The 19,158-nt window shown below is 42.5% G+C and overlaps 1 protein-coding gene across 1 annotated transcript in view; it reads right to left on the bottom strand.

The window, feature by feature from the left end:
* The window catches only part of cacna1g (calcium channel, voltage-dependent, T type, alpha 1G subunit), a 403,764-nt gene that overhangs the window by 179,534 nt on the left and 205,072 nt on the right, over positions 1-19,158 (bottom strand). The window contains exon 6 of the mRNA XM_073918537.1: positions 10,160-10,319. Within this exon, the coding sequence (XP_073774638.1) occupies positions 10,160-10,319 (160 nt within the window). The remainder of the gene's footprint in view (positions 1-10,159; positions 10,320-19,158) is intronic.

The raw sequence follows: 19,158 nt of genomic DNA, 5'->3' as shown, positions 1-19,158 counted from the left end.
AGACTAGTGTTGTCAAAAACCTCAATATTATTGATACTGAAATATTTCAAATGTTAGCGTCTTGCTTTTTCTTAGTATCTGTATCAATACTGGCTTTGCTCTCTCGCACCAGCACTCTCTCTTTTCACCAGCAGGGAGATGAATAATTAGTAATAATAATAATAATAATAATAATAAGATTTTAACACTTTTGCATCTTTTGTAATCATAAAATAAGATGAGATTGCACAATATTATATATTTTTTATGTATTATTATTTTATTTTATTTTATTTTTTTGCCTTTTGGACTCATCAAAAATGGTATCGAATATCAATATTTTTCAAGGTATCTTACCAAAATTGGAAATTCTAATATTGTGTCACTAGTACAGAGCAATTTTAAGTTTAATAATAATTTTATTTATTTATTTATTTATTTATTGTCATTTCGCAGCTTGACAGCTTTTGTACACATCTGAAAGTTTAGCAAATAGCCACGATACATGCATATAAACTCATCTTTTAAGTTCTCTGTAAACTAAAATCTATGCAATGCATAGGCACACAGTGTGGGCAACTGATGCAAATGAGTCTAAATCAAGTGTGGCTGAGCAATAACTCAACCAATGAAGACCTCAGTTTTCACCGCTCAGTTTCAGCTTCTCCTAGCATTGAGCAAACACCCATTTAAGCATCAGTCAGGCTGCAGGGAGATCAGCGGTAACTATCTCCACAAGAAAAGCCATTGAGCAAGGCCTAGCTCTAATGACGTTTGGCTCTGACACTGGATAATTGGGCCGTCTGTCAACACAAATTCACCTCAGAGAGAAAGTGCCATGGTGAATTAGCTACACAAGTACCGTCAATTACCCATTGGGACAAATCCTAGCCTTCCAAAGAACCCTGCCCCTTGAAATATTTATTTCTTAAGAGCAATTTAACAGTTTAAGACCGACTTAATGTTATATAATCACTGCTGCAAGCCAATCTCTGTGAGGCAGTGGAATTCCTTCAGCACGCTGTGTTAGCCAGGCCGTGAATCCATGGGGTCTCATTCCTGCTCTCAGTGCTATGATAGCTGTGGGCTTTACAGTGCTAGACAGTAAACACAATGAATTGAATCACTGTTGACAATTAGTAAAGCAAAAACCCAGAAATTTGATTGGGATCTCATTACTTGATTTTTTTATGCGTTTAATTTCATACACATTCCAAATCAGATTTTGAAATAGTTCATATGAAATAGTGAATTTGCTTTTAAGTGCAAAAGTGAATAAATTAAGTATTTAAAGTCACAAACACAATCTAAAAACTCTGCAATTGTCATGCTCATCTTGTCAGAGAAGCGCAGAGTAGTAAATCAGTAGTTAATCTACACTGAACACCAGAGGGCGCTGTTGTGCAGAAACTCCAAATAATGTATTTTATGAAGAAGAAACCCAGGAAATCCCCATACGCTTATTTCACGTGGCCGCCATTTTAAAGAACCAAAGCAAGGCTGGGGTGGGAAGAAACCCGGAAGTACAGGACACTGTAAACACTGTAAACATTGCAGCAACATGCTGTGTACTACAAACCTCCAGCTGTTGCCGAGATTTCAAAATGCTGAAATGGTGTAAAAATCACTTTAATATCATTCAGTAAGTTTATTTTAAACAATTAAAAGCAATTTAGCATCAAACAACATCATGATCTTAATGATACGCTTAAGTGTCCTCCTAGGCTTTAGTTCATGGCACCAGTTAAACATCGCGGAGATGCTTTCCTGCTTCAGCCTATGTAAGTTAACCTGGTGAGTGATAAAACACTGCAGTCCTCTGTAGCACACCATCGTGTTGTCAGTAATAGTGTTGTTCCGATACTGAAGTTTTAAGAATACTCCGATACTTAACTGTTTTCAGAAAGTCATCAACAGTGTTATTAAATATTAGCAGAAAATTTATGTTTTTTCTTTAAATTCAAAAAAAGTGAAAGAATTAGTTAATTAACTTGAGTTTGATAAATGGCATCTAAAACGTGTGTTTAGGAAAAAAAAAAAAAAAAAAAACGTTAGCTAGCTAGTGCCATTCCCCTTAACTTAGCTGAAAATGAGGTCTGATACCCCTTTATATTTTCACCATTCATTCAGAACGGACCTTCGGGTCACCCGGAAGGCGGTGAAATGATAAAGTTGTGTCACTTTTAGCTACACATCATTCTTATGTAACTCCCAATGATACTTTCGGGTTTCTTCCCACCACAGCCTCAATTTCGCTTTTAAAAATGCCGGCCACGTGAAATCAGTCTATAGCATCAGCATGAGAATTAAAGAGGGGTAATTACGCTTGATCCCCCCTAAAGGACATCAAAACAAGATGTATAGGGGGGTCAGCCTATCAATACTGAGAGATAGTTCGCTCTGATCTGTATTTTAAATAATATATTGATTCTAAATATTGTTAATAATTAAAATAAAAAATCATATAAATATACATTTTACCACCCCTATAATGTTTCATGCTATTGTGAATGCATAGTCACACCAGTCTATGCAAGAAAAAAAATCATTCAGAGGTAAGAAACTAGCAGCACCGATAGACATCGTAAGTGTTGCCTTAAGGTGTTGTTTGTATCTACATAGGCTATAGTCTGAAAGTAACATCAAATTAGATGCATAGTTTGTATAGTTTGTTGTGCAATAACATTTGTAACAGCTAATCAGAAGATAATGTAGTTCAAAATACTGTAGATTTCCCTCAAAACATGTCATGCCGTTCATGTCATGGCTGGAGTTTACTGGGAAGCTATGCAAACAGCTGTGATTATAACAGAACAGTTATCTTGACCTCATTTTTACATACTAAATAGATATAGATTTTGTGAACCATACCAGTGTATTACAGCTTTGAGTAGTACATGCTGATCCATATGAAAGCATGTGAGGCTTACTAGAAACAGCTCATGAAATCATCTTTAATTAAATGACAAGTTCTAATTTAAAGTAATCTAACACTATACACCAGCTATAACATTTACATTTACTATTTGCTTTGGCAACAAGCTGAAATAGTAACCATTTTTAAACAAGTTAGTAAAAAACGGTAGACCGTTTTTTTTAAATATGTATTTAAAAGTACCACATTTTTTGTGGGATTGTTTTTTTTTTATTGATGTAAGTTAACTAGAACAACCATTTTTCAGTGAGTATTATTGATTAAGTTATTGCTGCACAATCACTGACCCTTTTAGAACCAAAGGAGGGTTATCAAACTTAAATTCAAATAAATGTGACTAAAATGTTGACTAGTGTAAAAGATTTTAAAGATTTTGAAAAAACCAGCTACTCTGTTGTTGATGCATGGTAACAGAAAGGATTTTAACATTTGCCTAAAATTGTAAATTTAATATATAAACAAATTAAAAAGCAAACCATTTATTAAAAGTTCATTTGCAAAATTTGCATATGCTTTTAAGTTTTTTTCCAACTAATTTCTAAAAATAATAGTTTTAATAACTCATTTCTAATAACTGATTTATTTTATCCTTGCCATGATGACAGTAAATAATATTCTACTGGATATTTTTCAAGACACTTCTATACAGATTAAAGTGACATTTGAAGGCTTAACTAGGTTAACTAGGTTAACTAGGCAGGTTATGGTAACTAGGCAAGCTATTGTATGATGATGGTTTGTTCTGTAGACTCGAAGAAAAAAAATCTAGCTTAAAGGGGGTAATAATTTTGACCTTAAAATGGTTTCAATAAAATAAAATCTTCTTTTATTCTAGCCGAAATAAAACAAATAAAAATTTTTCCAGAAGAAAAAATATTATTTGACATACTGTGAAAAATGGCTTGCTCTGTTAAACATCATTTGGGGAATATTTAAAAAAGAAAAAAAATTCAAAGGGGCAAATAATATTCTGACTTTAACTGTATATCAACAAAATAGCAAATAACAAAGCTATCTGTAGTCCTGTGCTTCAAAAAAAAAAAAAAAATTTAAAAATTCAGGAAAGTTGACAAAAGAGGGGCCAGTATAAATTAAAATGTGGTTCCCCTTCGGGGGGAACTCCAGCACTATAAGTGGATTTGATTGTAAAATCCACGCATTGGGAGGTTCGGTTCAGAAGCTACTCGTCTGAAAGAGTATTGAACGGGCCAATTAAGAATGAATTGGCAGCGCAAGCCTGCGCAGGTGAGGGGCATAAGCAATCAACTGAGTATATAAGCTCACCTGGCGCCAGCAGACGCTATCCTTTTCGCTTCAGAGACTTTCTGATCGAGTCGATGAGGGTTCCTCCTGCTGTGACCAGCGATTCTGAGCGAACGAGAGCATTCTCCCGGTCCAGAGTGTGTACACGCAGCGGCAGACGGTCGAGCTGGGTTTCTCCCTTGCCTGGCGTTCTTTGGGTCTGGTCCTCCAGAGCGGTGCGTATAAAGTTGCAAACTTCACAGAAAGAGCAACACAGTCGTGCAGCACGTCCTTTTCAGGACGGCGCTCCGACTGTGCGTTTCTGGATGCGGTGGTTTCCTGTCCTCGGATGATGGGCGCGGGCACTGCGTTACATGTCTGGGGGTCCAGCATGTTAATGCGCTGCTCGCGGGCAGTTCATGTCGTCATTGCGATGCCATGACTGTTGCGCAAGATCGCGGTTAGCCTTTGCAAAAGGGCGAACCACCCCAGTTGTCCCCTGCTCTGCAGCGGGCACTCGGGCAGATCTGAGGGTTTCAGCGAGAGATAATCCGTCGCCCACGGGCCCGCGGACCTCCCGCTCCTCTAAGCGCTCCATCCAAGCTTCGGGCGGGGCAAGCGATCCGTCTAACAGATGGTAGCCCTTACGCCCGATGACACCGGAGACCAGATGTCCACCGCGGCATCGGAGGGTGGGCTTTCATTGTCCGATGATGATCCAGACCCGCTCGCCCCCTTCGGGCTGGTGAGCGCTGTCACTACGGATTCTGAAACGGACATGTTAGCCGTGCTTTCCCGGGCTGCTTCGGCCGTGGGTTGGAGATGGTTTATCCCCCAGCTCCGCGGCCGGACCGACTAGAGGGGCGTTCCCTTCTTCCCGGAGGTGCACAGTAGGCTCACGCGGTCTTGTAAAGCACTTTTTTCTGCTCGTGCTGCGTGTCCCTCCACCCTAACCACTCTTGACGGTGAAACAGCCAGGGGGTATGTGGCGATTCCTCAGGTTGAGTGCGCGATGGCGGTAAATCCGCGCGGCGCCTCTTCTTGGCGGGGTCCGCCTCGTCTCCCATCCAAAGCCTGTAAGTTATCTACCTCCCTCGGAGCTAGAGCTTACATAGCTGCGGGCCAGGCTGCTTCCGCCTTGCATGCGATAGCCACCTACCAGCGCTACCAAGCGCAGGCGCTGGCCGAGCTGCACGAGGGTGGGTCCAACCCAGGCTTACGAGCTTCGCACCGCCGCCAACTTAGCTCTTCGGACTACTGAGTCCGCTGCGTGTGCGTTGGGGAGGACGATGTCCACATTAGTGGTCCAGGAGCGCCACCCCTGGCTGATATGCGCAAAGTCGACAAAGTCCGCTTTCTTGACTTCCCCATATCCCCAGCCAGGTTCGGCGACACTGTCTGTGAATTCACCCAGGAATTCAAGGCGGTGAGAGAGCAGTTGGTGGGTGATGTCTTATCGGCGGTCCGTAGCCCGCTCCGCCCGCCGTGCCATTCATACCTGCTCCTCGCCGAAGGCGCCCGCCTACGAGAGCTGCTCCGCCCCCGCACACGCCTCCGGCGAAGCGAGCGCGTCGGGCACCTCGGAAGCAGGCAGCCCCCCTGCCCGGAACGCCGCTAAGTCCGGCAACGGACCGCGAAGCGCCCCTGGGACAGGCCATCTGGAGAAGAGGGAACTTGCTCTTTGGCCCCATTTCCAACGGCACTTTTTACTGCCATGAAAACATTATGAAAGGGCACTTTTCACTTCCCCAGATGTGACAGCCCGAAATCTGCCAGTCTGGGACGCTATGCTTTCTAGCTTGCAGATTTGGTGCGTTTCGCCAGTGGCTCACGAGCGCTGGGAGGACAGTCTCCTTTCTCCCACCCCTCGAGCCTCCCCTCCGGAGCTCGTGTTCGGAGTGAGAGCAAATATCTCACCTCCAGCTTTTCCGTGGGACCCGCAAGCTTCCCGGATCAGCACACCCACTCCGCGCTGCCCCACTGCTGGTACGTCAGCGATTGTAGCGATGAGTCCATTAGCGGGAGCTCTGCCTGCCTGGTTAGCGCGGGCCAGCTCTTCGCGGTGGCTCATACGCACAATCAGACTCAGCTATGCGATTCAGTTCGCGAAACGGCCCCCCAAGTCACGGGTGTGTATTCACCAGGGTCAGCCCCCTGTCCGCCCCTGTCTTGCGAGAGGAGATTGCTGTCCTCCTGGCGAAGGATGCAATCGAGCCGCTCCCTCCAGCCGAGATGGAGAGCGGGTTTTACAGCCCACACTTCATCGTGCCCAAAAAGAGCGGTGGGTCACGGCCAATCCTAGATCTGCGCGTTTTGAACCGCTGCCTGCACAAGCTGCCGTTCAGAATGCTCACGCAGAAGCGCATCCTCCGGTGCGTTCGTCCTCTGGGTTGGCCTGCAGCATTAGACTTGATGGACGCGTATTTCCATGTCTCCACTCTTCCTCGCCACCGACAGTTTCTGCGGTTTGCGTTTGAAGGTCGAGCTTGGCAATACAAAGCCCTCCCCTTCTAGCTCTCTCTGTCTCCACGGGTCCTCACCAAGCCCGTGGAGGGTGCCTCAGCGCCCCTTTGGCTCGCGGGCATCTGCATACTCGATTTCTTTACGACTGGCTGATTTTGCCCTCTCTCGGAGCAATTGATTATGCACAGAGACAAAGTGCTCTGGCACTTCCACCTTTGGGGGTTTCAAGTCAACCGAGAAAAGAGCAAACTCGCCCCCGTGCAGAGGATCTCTTCTCTCGGGCTGGAGTTGGACTCGGTCACCATGGCAGCGCGCCTCTCCGGAGAGCGCGCTCAGCTGATGCTGTACTGTCTGAGAGAGCTCGACAGTAAAATAGTGGTCCCACTGAAACTATTTCAGAGGCTCCTGGGGCATATGGCATCCGCAGTCGCTTCATGCCGCTCGGATTATTCTATATGAGACCACTTCAGCACTGGCTGATCACGATCGAGTCCCCAGACGCGCATGGCACGCGCGCGCACACCGAGTCTCTGTTACTGCGCTGTGTCGCCGCGCCCTCAGCCCTTGGAGCGACCCCTCGTTCCTACAGGCCTGGGTGTCTCTAGAACAGGCGTCCAGTCTTGTTGTCGTTTCAGCAGACGCTTCCAACACGGGCTGGGGGGCTGTGCGTTGCGGGCATGCGGCTGCGGACCTGTGGAAAGGTACCCAGTTGCATTGGCATATCGCCTGGAGCTGTTGGCAGTGTTCCTCGCTCTCCGCCATTTTTTTCCGGTGCTGGAGCGGCAACACGTGCTGGTCAGGACGGACAGTACGGCGGCGGTGGCGTATATCAGCCGTATAGGGGGTATGCGCTCTCGCCGCATGTCTCAGCTCGCCCGCCGTCTGCTCCTCTGGAGTCATCCGCGGCTGAAATCACTGCACGCCATTCATATTCAGGCAAGCTCAACCGTGCAGCCGATGCGCTCTCACGGCAGCCTTGCGTCCTGGAGAATGGAGACTCCACCCCGAGTCTGTTCAGCTGATATGGGCGCGTTTCGGGGAAGCCCAGATCGATCTGTTGCTTCCCCCGAGATCGCTCATTGCCAGTTGTTCTTTCCCTGACCGAGTGCTCTCGGCACGGATGCACTGGCTTACAGCTGGCCTCGGGGCACGCGCAAATACGCGTTTCCCCCAGTGAGCCTGCTCGCGCAGTTACTGTGCAAGGTCAGGGAGGACGAGGAACAGGTTGCTGGTTGCGCCCCTCTGGCTCATCCGGACCTGGATGTCAGAGCTCTCCCTCGCGATAGCCCTCCCCTGGCAGTCCCTTCGAGAGAGCACCTACTCTCTCAGGGACAGGGCACCACCTGGCACCCTCGCCGATCTTTGGAGATTTTTAGACGCGAGGAAGACTTAGGTAACCTCCGATTGCGGTGGCTAATACCGTCACTCGGGCTAGAGCCCCCTCCCCGAGCGCGCCTATGCCCTGACGTGGAGTCTATTCACTGAATGGTGTGTCTCTCGCTGAGAAGACCCCCGTAATTTGCCAGATCAGCGTTGTGCTTTCTTTACGCCGAGAGAAGTTGGAGAGCAGGCTGTCGCCCTCCACACTCAAGGTTACGTGGCTGCCATCTCCGCTCTCATAACGCGGTGGCTGGCAGCACCGTGGGAACGCATAACCTCATCATCCGGTTCCTCAGGGGCGTTAAGCGAATTAATCCACCCCGCCCCCTCTCATGCCCTCTTAGGATCTCGCCCTCGCTACACAAGCCGCGTCAGATCCCTTCGATCCTCGACTCAGTATCTTTCTGTCCCTGAAGACAGCTCTGCTGGTCGCGTTGATATCGATTAGAGGGTCGGGGACCCGGAGGCATTTTTCGGTCAGTGACTCGTGCCTATAATTGGGCTGGCTTCTCTCACGTCCTGAGACCCCGCCCGCGATATGTGCCCAAGGTTCCTACCACTCCGTTTTAATACGAGGTAGTGAGCCTGCAAGCGCTGCCCTCGGAGGAGGCAGACCCAGCCCTTATTTATTGTCCAGTTCGCGTTTTGCGTATTATCCGGACCGCACTCAGAGTTTAGATCATCTGAGCAGCTCTTCGTCTGTTATAGCGGTCGGCAGCAGGGAAGTGCCGTACCGAAATAAGTTCCCACTAGATTGTGGATGCCTTTCTTTCACTATCAGAGCCGAGATGAGCCGCGTCCCCCGAGAGCGCGTGCGCACTCCACTCGGAGCTTCGCATCCTCTCGAGCGCGCGCACGCGGCGCCCCTCTAACAGACATCTGTAGAGCTGCGGGCTGGGTGACACCCAACACATTTGCAAGGTTTTACAATCTGCGAGTGGAGCCGGTTTCCTCAAGGGTATTAGGTAACCCTTGGTGATTGAGGAAACAATTCAGTAGGGTGTTGAAACACGCTTGCTGCGCCATTTTCCCTAACACGGAGATACGTGCGCCTTTTTATCTGTCAGTAAAGTTCCCCGTCAGGTGAGCCCTGCAGATTCCTCCGTGGCCCCCAGCACTGACTCAGCGGAGGAGTCACTTGCTGGCCCACTACGTTGTAGGTCTGCCCACTGGTCAGCCCGCATTTTGGGTAAAGGTGCCTGCTATGCGTGATCCCCACTAGGCGATCCCATATGCTTATTCCGTCACGGTTAAGTCCCCATCCCCCCCCCTCCCCCCCCCCCCTGGGCGGACCCGTGTCTTCCCTCCCCGCTAACCACTCTTTTGCTATGCGTACTCCCCCTTTTTAGGGCTAGTCCATATGTAAATTCTGCCATCTATCCCCCCTTGGGTAACGGATGGCCTCAGCAGCGTCCTCCCTATCGGGATTCCACGCTTCCCAACGTACTGTCGTATTTTCCTAGAATTATCTAGATGCTCACGACTTCCCAAAAAATATATCTAAATCCGTAAAACTTCTGTTGAAGTAGGATAAATTAGGGCCAGGGACACGTTGGAGGACCGCGCCCCCCATGATGTGGGTGCGTCACGCTTGCTTGACTATCTCCTCATCGGGGGTGTTGGTAAGGTGCAGTCATTATGGCGCTTTCAATGGGCTCCCAATGCGTGGATTTTACAATCAAATCCACTTATAGTGCTGGAGTTCCCCCCGAAGGGGAACGTTCGAGGTTACTAAAGTAACCCTTCGTTCCCCGAGGAGGGGAACGGAAGCACTATACTCCGTCGCCATAATGACTGTCCCTTAGCTGTTAAAAGTCTCTTCAGCTTAAAAAGGATAGCGTCTGCTGGCGCCAGGTGAGCTTATATACTCAGTTGATTGCTTATGCCGCTCACCTGCGCAGGCTTGCGCTGGCAATTCATTCTTAATTGGCCCGTTCAATACTCTTTCAGACGAGTAGCTTCTGAACCGAACCTCCCAATGCGTGGATTTTATAATCAAATCCACTTATAGTGCTTCCGTTCCCCTCCTCGGGGAACGAAGGGTTACTTTAGTAACCTCGAACGTTCTCTCTCCTACTTATGATACAATCCACCAAAATATATCCTGACACCAGCTGTAAACAGTACATGTGATACAAAATCCCAAGCCATCACACTCACAGGGAGAAGTTTTCAGGTAAGAAGCAGCGGTTGCGGAGAAGCCCGGCCCACAGCTGGACTCCAACGATCCCAAAGATGAAGAAAACAAAGAAGCAAAGCAGCAGCACATTGCCCAGCATGGGGAGAGTGTCAAGTAGAAGCGTCACCAGGATTCTCATACCTGCAACACAATGAAAGAGCAGCTGAAGTATAATTTTACCCTTCACACACACAATAATAACACTGTAGTTATAATAAAAAGATACTGCCTCAAGCATATTGTTCTCGTAAAACACATTAAGTTATAGCACTATAATATACCGAACAAACTCAAGTTTATGGAGGCTCACTGTAAAACCTAAAGAATGAATGTTTATATGCGCCAGTAAAAAAAAATAAAAATCTCTGCTGATACCCAGGTTTTTCAGACACGGTTGCAGTGGCTTTTCCAATATATCTGCCCTCTGTCAAAGCACAATGCCAGCTGACTGGAGCATAAATGATGAAAATCATTTCCTGTTCAGGTTTTGGCGGGTAATTGGTGGAGCAGGGTAATCCAGCCGGTGCTCCCTGGCAGTCAGTGGGTGATAACTAACTGTGGCTGACTGTAATTTCCACATTTGGAGGAAGAGTGAGCAGCGATAAGCACTGAGGCATTAAGAGCAATGAATGACAATAGAGGGCCCGTGTCATCACATAAAATGGCCCTCCGCTGTGTGGCTTTACAGTGCACGGCATAGTGCAGATTCTACATTTCTTAAAGCCGACGTCTTCAAGAAGGGTTTCACCTCTCAAATTCAGGTTTCTCTAATGAAACGCTCTGATGGAAACACAGAATATTTTATGTCTTGCTAATTACAGTAGGAAACGCGCTGTCATTTTGTGAGCGCTTATCAGCGTATATTTATGTACTTGTAATTAGCGAATGGTGAGTTGAAAAAAACAATCGAGGTCTCAGACATCAGAAATTCAGACTGTTTCCTCCAATTACGGCGTGTTTCTTGTGGATAATCCAGTGCTTGGAGATTTGCGCACAGAAAATCACTTCCTAACTTCGGTCATTAGTGAGTCCAAATGCGCGTGGAGTTCACCCTAGCACAGCATCTCAGCTAAGCTTGCCAAGTCAGGGCTTAACAAGCATTGAATCAGTGACAGCGGCACAGATCCGTGTCCTTTACAAACTGAGAGGTAATTCCCCACAGGGATGTGTATTTCCAGGAGAAAAATCACCTTCAGGAATGTTGGTCCTTTAAGGCTTGACAAAATGAACGCAGGGTCATGCGAGTTTCCTCACAATTTGATAATGGACTGTCTGAGTTTGTGCTAACTTGAAGTTTGTTGAAGTCTGCGTGAACCGGAAGTTTCTACCAACTTTACTTTCAAGTTGTGAAATTTTATTCCAACATTCTTTTTTTCATTGCTTATTTGCAGCGCTTCTGTGATTTGAGAAATGTAGTAAAGTATAATCTGCCAAAGCTGTTAAACTGGCATCACCACTTTTCTGTGGATCATCTTGCCAAGACTAATTAATTGTCCACTTCAAGTATATAAATGTCCACTAACAAAGTAATTAGTGTCAATCTTGATTTCATAAGGACTTTAATGTTGCTTGTGAACTTTTTTTGTGACTTTGTAGAATGTTTCCAAAATATGTTTATACACTACACAAAACATCAGTCAAGATGCTCATGGCACTGCTCAGCTGATTGGCTAAGCGGCCAAAAAAATGAAATATATTAAACTGTGTGTACATTGTTATGAGCTCTTGCACCAATAGTGCAAATAAACATTAAAATGAATTGTAAATCTAACAGGTACGCATTATTCTCGATTTATTTTTGGCATGTTTGCCTATACTGTATGATAGGACAGTGAGGAAAGGTACAGGAGATGCTGTTGGTGCAGTTGCTCTATACTGTGTGTCAGGGTACTGACCCCTAAGGCAACTATGTTCCTGGAGGACACAAGACTGCATGTTTTGGATATCTCCTTTAATTACAGGTTTTTTAGTCTCTACTTATGAGCTAATAATCTGAATCATTTGTGTTTGGTTAAGGAGACGTGGAGAATGTGCTGAGTTGGTCGTCGGTGGTAACATTTTTGGCTCCATACGCCGACAGAATGGATTTGAAATTAAATGAACTGCAGACTGTCAGCTTTAATTTTAGGGTATTTACATCTAAATGAAGTGAACGCTGTAGGAATTACAACAGTTTATATATGTTCCTCCCACTTGTTAAGTGTCCAAAAGTAATTGTACAATTGGCTTCTCAGCTGTTTCACACCCAGGTGTGTATTACTTCCTCATTACCTCAATTACAATTAGCAGATAAAAGATCCAAAGTTCACTTTAAGTGTGCTATTTGCATTTGGAATCTTTCAACTGTCAAGATGAGTTCCAAAGAGCTGTCACTATTAGTCAAGCAAGCAATCATTAGGCTGAAAAAACAAAACCAGAGACAGCAAAAACATCAAGCACGGGCAAAACAACTGTTTGGAATATTACTAAAAAGAAAGAACGCATGCACCAGTGAGCTCAGCAACACCAAAAGACCCGGAAGACTACTGAAACAATTGAGGTGGATGACCAAAGAATTCTATCCCTGGAGAAGAAAAAATCATTTACATAAGTCGGCCAAATCAAGAACACTCTCCAGGAGGTAGGCATATGTGCGTCAGAGTTAACAATCAAGAGAAGACTACAACAGAGTGAATAAAGAGGGTTCACCACAAGATGTAAATTCATTGGTGAGCCTTACAAACAGGAAGGTCAGATTAGAGTTCTTAAAAAGCCTTTACAGTGCTGGAACAACATTCTATGGACAGATGGGATCAAGATCAACTTGTACCAGTGTGATGGGAAGAGAAAGGTATGGAGGGGGAAAGGAACTCATGATATTAAGCAGTGAAGTATGGTGGTAGTAGTGACATGGCATGGTCATGTATGGCTGTCAGTGGAACTAGTTCTCTTGTATTTATTGATGATGTGATGCTGACAAAAGCAGCAAGATGAATTCTAAAGTGTTTCAGGCAATATTTTCTGCTCATATTAAGCCAAATACTTTAATACTCATTGGGTGGTGCTTCACAATGCAGATGAAGAATGACCCAAAGCATGCTGCAAAAGCAACCATAGAATTTATTAAGGAAAGAAGTGGAATGTTATGCAATGGCCAAGTAAATCCCCTGACCTGAATCCGGTTGAGCGTGCATTTCACTTGCTGAAGGCAAAACTAAAAGAAAATGCCCCAAAGACAAGCAAGAACTGAATACAGTTGCTGTAGAGGCCTGGCAGAGCATCACTAGAGATGAAACCCAGCATCTGGTGATGTCTACGCGTTCCAGGCTTCGGGTTGTAATTGACTACAAAGGATTTGCAACCAAGTATTTAAAAGTGAAAGTTTTATTCAAGATTATTATTTTGTCCTATTGCTTTTGGTCCCTTAACAAGTTGGAGGCACATATGCAAACTGTAATTCCTAGTGTTCACCTGATTTGGATGTAAATACCCTCAAATTAAAGAGGACAGTCTGCAGTTGAAGCACATCTTGTTTGTCAAAAATGTTAAAATTGTGTCCGAATATTTATGGACCTAACTGTATAAATTTATTTATTTGTTTGTTTCAAGACTACACAACATGTTTTGAAAATGCATTGCTCTTTGTGTGTACTGTGCATGTATGTGCAATGTGTATGTTCACAAGTCACACTGTGATATAGCTGCAATGTTCTACTTTAATCATTTCGACAGCACAAAAATGAAAAAATAAAAAATAAAATAAAAACCATATAGTTTCTCAAAAACACTTTTGTGTGAAGAACTTCCACTTTCGCATTAATGTTGACAAATAAAATCAAGAAAATATATGACTTGTGTTTACCTGTTTCTTCATTTGACCCAGATAAAGTATGTCAGTTTACAGCAATTCACTAATGCAAAAGGTCTTAGTGGCTGCAGGTGGCTAAACTCATTTATACACTCCTTCTAGAAAGATTATTTAGGGGGAGTCCATTCCCCAATGGCAGACTGTAAATATCCCGCCATAGCACTTCTGTTATGTTAAAAAGAGAGTCTCCAGGGCCACACAATGTGCCCGGGTCCCTGTGTTATGAAGAAGACCCCTGGGAAACCCCTGCCCTTTGGAGTCCTCCACATGCACCAAACAAGCTCAATAACAAAGCGCAAAGGAAAAAGAGATCATAACCCTGCTTTCTATTTATTTCTCATAAGCTTCCACAGATAATAAAGAAGCAGCTTCTCTGCAGGTTTAATTAGAATAGCTTGAAGAGGAGTAAAAAGCATAGGGAAAAAAAGAGAACTATTGCAGTGCTGTTCAGTTGTGTCAGTTTGAACACAAGGGTGTCGATTCTTGGCACAACACTAAACTACACTGATGAGAAGCTTAATCTTCTCAATATTAATTCAATAAGGTTGGAAAAGGACAGCACTCAACCTACTGCTTTCTTTTGCACATCATGCAAGTTTATTAGAGAGTGCTGGTAAAGTACAGTGCATGAGATAGTTCCATAATTAACAATAATGTTTATTGATTCATATTAAAGATTGATTTATACTGTACATAAAAATAAACCCTGTCAGAATTCTGTCAGAAATCCATTCCATACAGTAGGTTATTGATGATCAGTAATACTATTAGCAAAATCCATATTTCATTCTGCTTGGCCATTACACATTCCATACAGTACACCCACACAAACAATAAACTGCAATTATAATGTATAAAGTATTATTTATAAAATCATATTATTACATATTACAACATATGGTGGAAACAAAATTTAGCATTGTTGTCGTTACAGTTTTTTAATAGCAATATTTATACACACACACACACACACACACACACACACACACACACACACACACACACACAATAAATAAACAAATAAACAAACAAACAAACAAACAAACAAATAAACAAATACATAAATAAATAAATAAATAAATAAATAAATAAATAAATAAATAAATAAATAAATAAATAAATAAATAAATAAAGTATGTAGTGCTGTCGCCTTACAGCAAGTTCGCAGGTTTGAGACTCGGCTGGGTCAGTTGGCGTTTCTGTGTGGAGTTTGCATGTTCGCACTGCATTCGCGTGGGTTTCCCCCGAGTGCTCCAGTTTCCCCTACAGTCCAAAGACATGTGGAACAGGTGATTTGGGTAGGCTAAATTGTCCGTAGTCTATGAGTGTAAATGATTGTGTGTGTGTTTCCCAGAGATGGGTTGTGGCTGGAAGGGCATCCGCTGTGTAAAAAAACGTGCTGGATAAGTTGGCGATTCATTCCACTGTGGTGACCCGGGATTAATAAATTGACTAAGCCGAAAAGAAAACTAATGAAAAGAACAGTTCAATGTTTTTTTAAAAAAATACTACAATTATGAAAACACATCAAAATAAAATAAAACAAACAGAAAGAAAGGAAATATAAAATAAAATAAAAAATGAGAATATAATTTTTTATTTTTTATTAAAGACTTATTTTAGACCAGCAGAATAAAGTCAGATAAAGTCAGGCACATGGTTCAAGAGTTAATTGTCTTTTTAAATTCCCACAAGGCTACACTTTCACAAATTATGGCTTTCATTTCACTCCTTGTTCCTTCACACTGATTCACTCTAATCTCTCATAATTCTAAAATAAATTAAACAATAAAACTAAATAAAATAAAACTGCATCTGTCTCTCTCTGACCAATCTTCATGTCCACCATTCCAATTACTGTTGGCCTTCAGAAAATGATGACCACAACGTCACTTGCTGGCAGATGCCCGGCATGATGCCCCAAATAAAACCAGAATACACAAGTGGGCAGGCAGGCGGGCAGGTTTCCAATTAACCTCCAAGCGCCCTCAAGTGAGGAATCAGTGAATTCTAATCCAGAAGATGAAGTGTAGGAGCTCTACACTTTTTGACAGACTAATCCACCTTCAGGGGGACTGAAAGGCCAAATATAGGGGTCCAACTACACATTAGTAAGCCTTTAAGAGGCCACTTTTCACACCTGACACAAGGCACATTGAAGCCACAGGATTTTGATTTGTGAGGGAACGTGTTTGTCATCGACTGACAGTTTTGTCCCGTCCCTTTATCAATCAGGCCGTGGGTGTGGAGAACAACAGAGTGTGATGTTGATTAAAACGGGTCTTCAAAGATACACTGTTAGACCTTACCAGGCTTTTTTTTACTGTAGAACACTGGCAACACTGTTGCCAGATACTCACTGTAAAGATTTGGTTGCAGTAAGTAACTGGCAACAGTGTTGCCAGTTATTTACTGTAACCGAACCATTAAAGTGAGTAGCTGGCAACAGTGTTGCCAGTTAATTACTGTAATAGAGCAGTAGTGGTAACTAACTGGAAACTGTGTACAGTTAATTACTGTACTGTAGTGTTACAACTTACAGCATTATACTGCATACACATTAATAGTATGTCATAGTGTTACTAAAATTAATTAGTATTATTACCTGTTATTAAAAATAGAAGGCATAAAAATTCTGACAAATTTATTTTATTGTTTTGGCAGCAAACAAATATACAACAGAAAATATATAACAAATTAAGAAACCAGCAGATATAAATATCATCTTACATATTAATGAGAGCCACAGGTCTGCACAGTAAGGCTGTGGTCACACTAATGTTTGAGAATGCGAAATTCTGTCATATGGCACTGCGAAAAGGAGTGGGATTAAACAAAATAATTAGAGATTGAAAAAGCAAGCGACTGGTCCATAATTTTTGTTCAGAGAGGTCATGATTTGATCTTTGATTGGTCTCAAGCAATCACATGATGCAGGTCAGAGTTCTCCAAGCTTGAACTTTCCAATACTGCGAAATTTTTTACTGCTGTAAACCTCACATGAGGTTGCATTCCAGGTCTGCAGCATTCACATGCGTATGAATGGAAGTCTATAGGGAGAAAAGTGCAGTGTGACCGGGACTTTAAGCTGTAACTCTAATTAAACACACCTGATCAAACTAATTAAGGCTTGTTAGAATTCTACAGGTAATGTTGAATCAGGGTGGGAACTAAACTCTGCTGCCCTGCAGTTCTCCAAGAACTTGGAGTTTGACCCCCATGGTATATAGCAGGGGTGCTCAATCCTGTTCCTAGAGATCTACCTTCCTGCAGATTTCAGTTGCTACCCATATCAAACACACCTGCCTGTAATTATCAAGTGGTGTTCAGGTCCTAATTAATTGGTTCAGGTGTGTTGCAGTGAAACGTGTAACTCTCTCCTCAATGTGAACCATGCATAAAAAACTGAACAGCAAAAAACACAAAATAATTATTTTATTTTTTAAATTATTTAAAAAAGGCGTATGAAAAGAACACATAGATAGAGATATAGATAGAAACATGTTTGTCAAACACAGGCACATACTGTCAATTCTCAATAAAAAGTTTTAAATAATTATAAAAAAACAAAATTAAAGTCGGCAACACAGAGTATCCAAAGGATCCAATCTTTTATTGTTATACTTATTATTTACTTTAAAAATCTCATGACAACAAACTTTTATATTGTTTCTAATATAAATTCATAGGTGGAAACACTGCTCTGAAATCTAAAATAGCAACAAACTCACAACCTGGGACCTGACAGTGGAGCTTTTGTGTGTGGATGGTTATGTGTATCATGTTTTTGTGATTCCCTGTGATGATTTCTGTGCACATGTTACCTTACTAAGGTGATGGAATTTAATGGTTTTTATGTGCATTAAAACTGCTTATTTGCCAGAAAGATACATGAAATGTTAGCATCTGTACATTATGACAATATGCAATATCCAATAAATAAATATACTTAAATAAAAGTAATGTAAGAAGTTATATGAGGAGAGGCTAACTAGCTAACAATGTAGCTTTCAACACATTTCAAGATAACTACAATATAACTTAAAACACAGCCTTATTTTAGAAACCCTCAAAATTAATTTGAACACATTTTACTTACTTATTGTAGATTCTTATTTAAAGCTTAAAACATATCAGACTACATCTGAATTGATGGACAGAGAATAGAGCACGCAGCAGTAAACAAATCAAACACGTGGCTCCCTTAAAAGGCCAGCATTTTCTGAAAACTTTTTCTAAAACTTTTTTGTTAAGAATAAGACAGCCTATGGGAGTGTGTGGTGATGCCTAAATCATTGTTTTCTGCCTTTAAAATGCACGTCTCTATGATTAGCAACATAAAGCATCAGAGTAGATGGGACTGTACTGGTTGAACAGTAATTTGTTTTTTATTGTCACAGTTACTACCTGTAATGTGTACGTAAAGTAAGTTATTGTAATTTATCATTTGCACTACACAATTTAATACAAAGTCTGCTCCTTTTACAGTAAAATACTGTTTCTTTCATTACAGCAAAACACTGGCTATTTTACAGTCATTTACTGCATAATCTACAGGGTAACAGTGCAGTTAAGCTTTAACCTTAATTAAACACACCTGATCAAACTAAATCTAAAGATAACATGTTGAAGCAGGGCTGGAACTAAATTCTACTAGGCTGCGGCCTTCCAGGAGTTTGACACCCCTGGTACATAGCATATTTTCAAAGCAACTGCCTACATGTATCACAATTATGCACATATTGTTTAATAAAAAACAATAAAAATATACAAACTTTATCCAAAGCAAAAAATAAAAAATAAATAATAATAATAATAATAAATAATCTGATTCTCATGTCGTTCCAAATCTGTAGTAATAATAAAAAACACAAAAAATAACATGGTTTATACATTTATTTAGGAAAGCCTTTATACTATACTGTTAATGCCACATTAACTTACTTCATTTGAAGTTTTCCAGACAAATTCATTGAGTCTCTGCAAAAATGTATGTGCGTGCTGTTTAAGATGTATATATATTTTTTATAAACATTTTTACTAGTTATTTAGCAATGCTTGTTTATGGTTGAACAGTATATCTGTAATGGTACATAGAGTAAATTACTGTAATTTTTTCTTTGCACTACAGAA

This window comes from Danio rerio, chromosome 12 (genome assembly GCF_049306965.1).
Source record: "Danio rerio strain Tuebingen ecotype United States chromosome 12, GRCz12tu, whole genome shotgun sequence".
NCBI classification, from domain to species: domain Eukaryota; kingdom Metazoa; phylum Chordata; class Actinopteri; order Cypriniformes; family Danionidae; genus Danio; species Danio rerio.
Note: the sequence above shows the minus strand (reverse complement) of the source record. Positions and strands in the feature narration are given on the sequence as shown.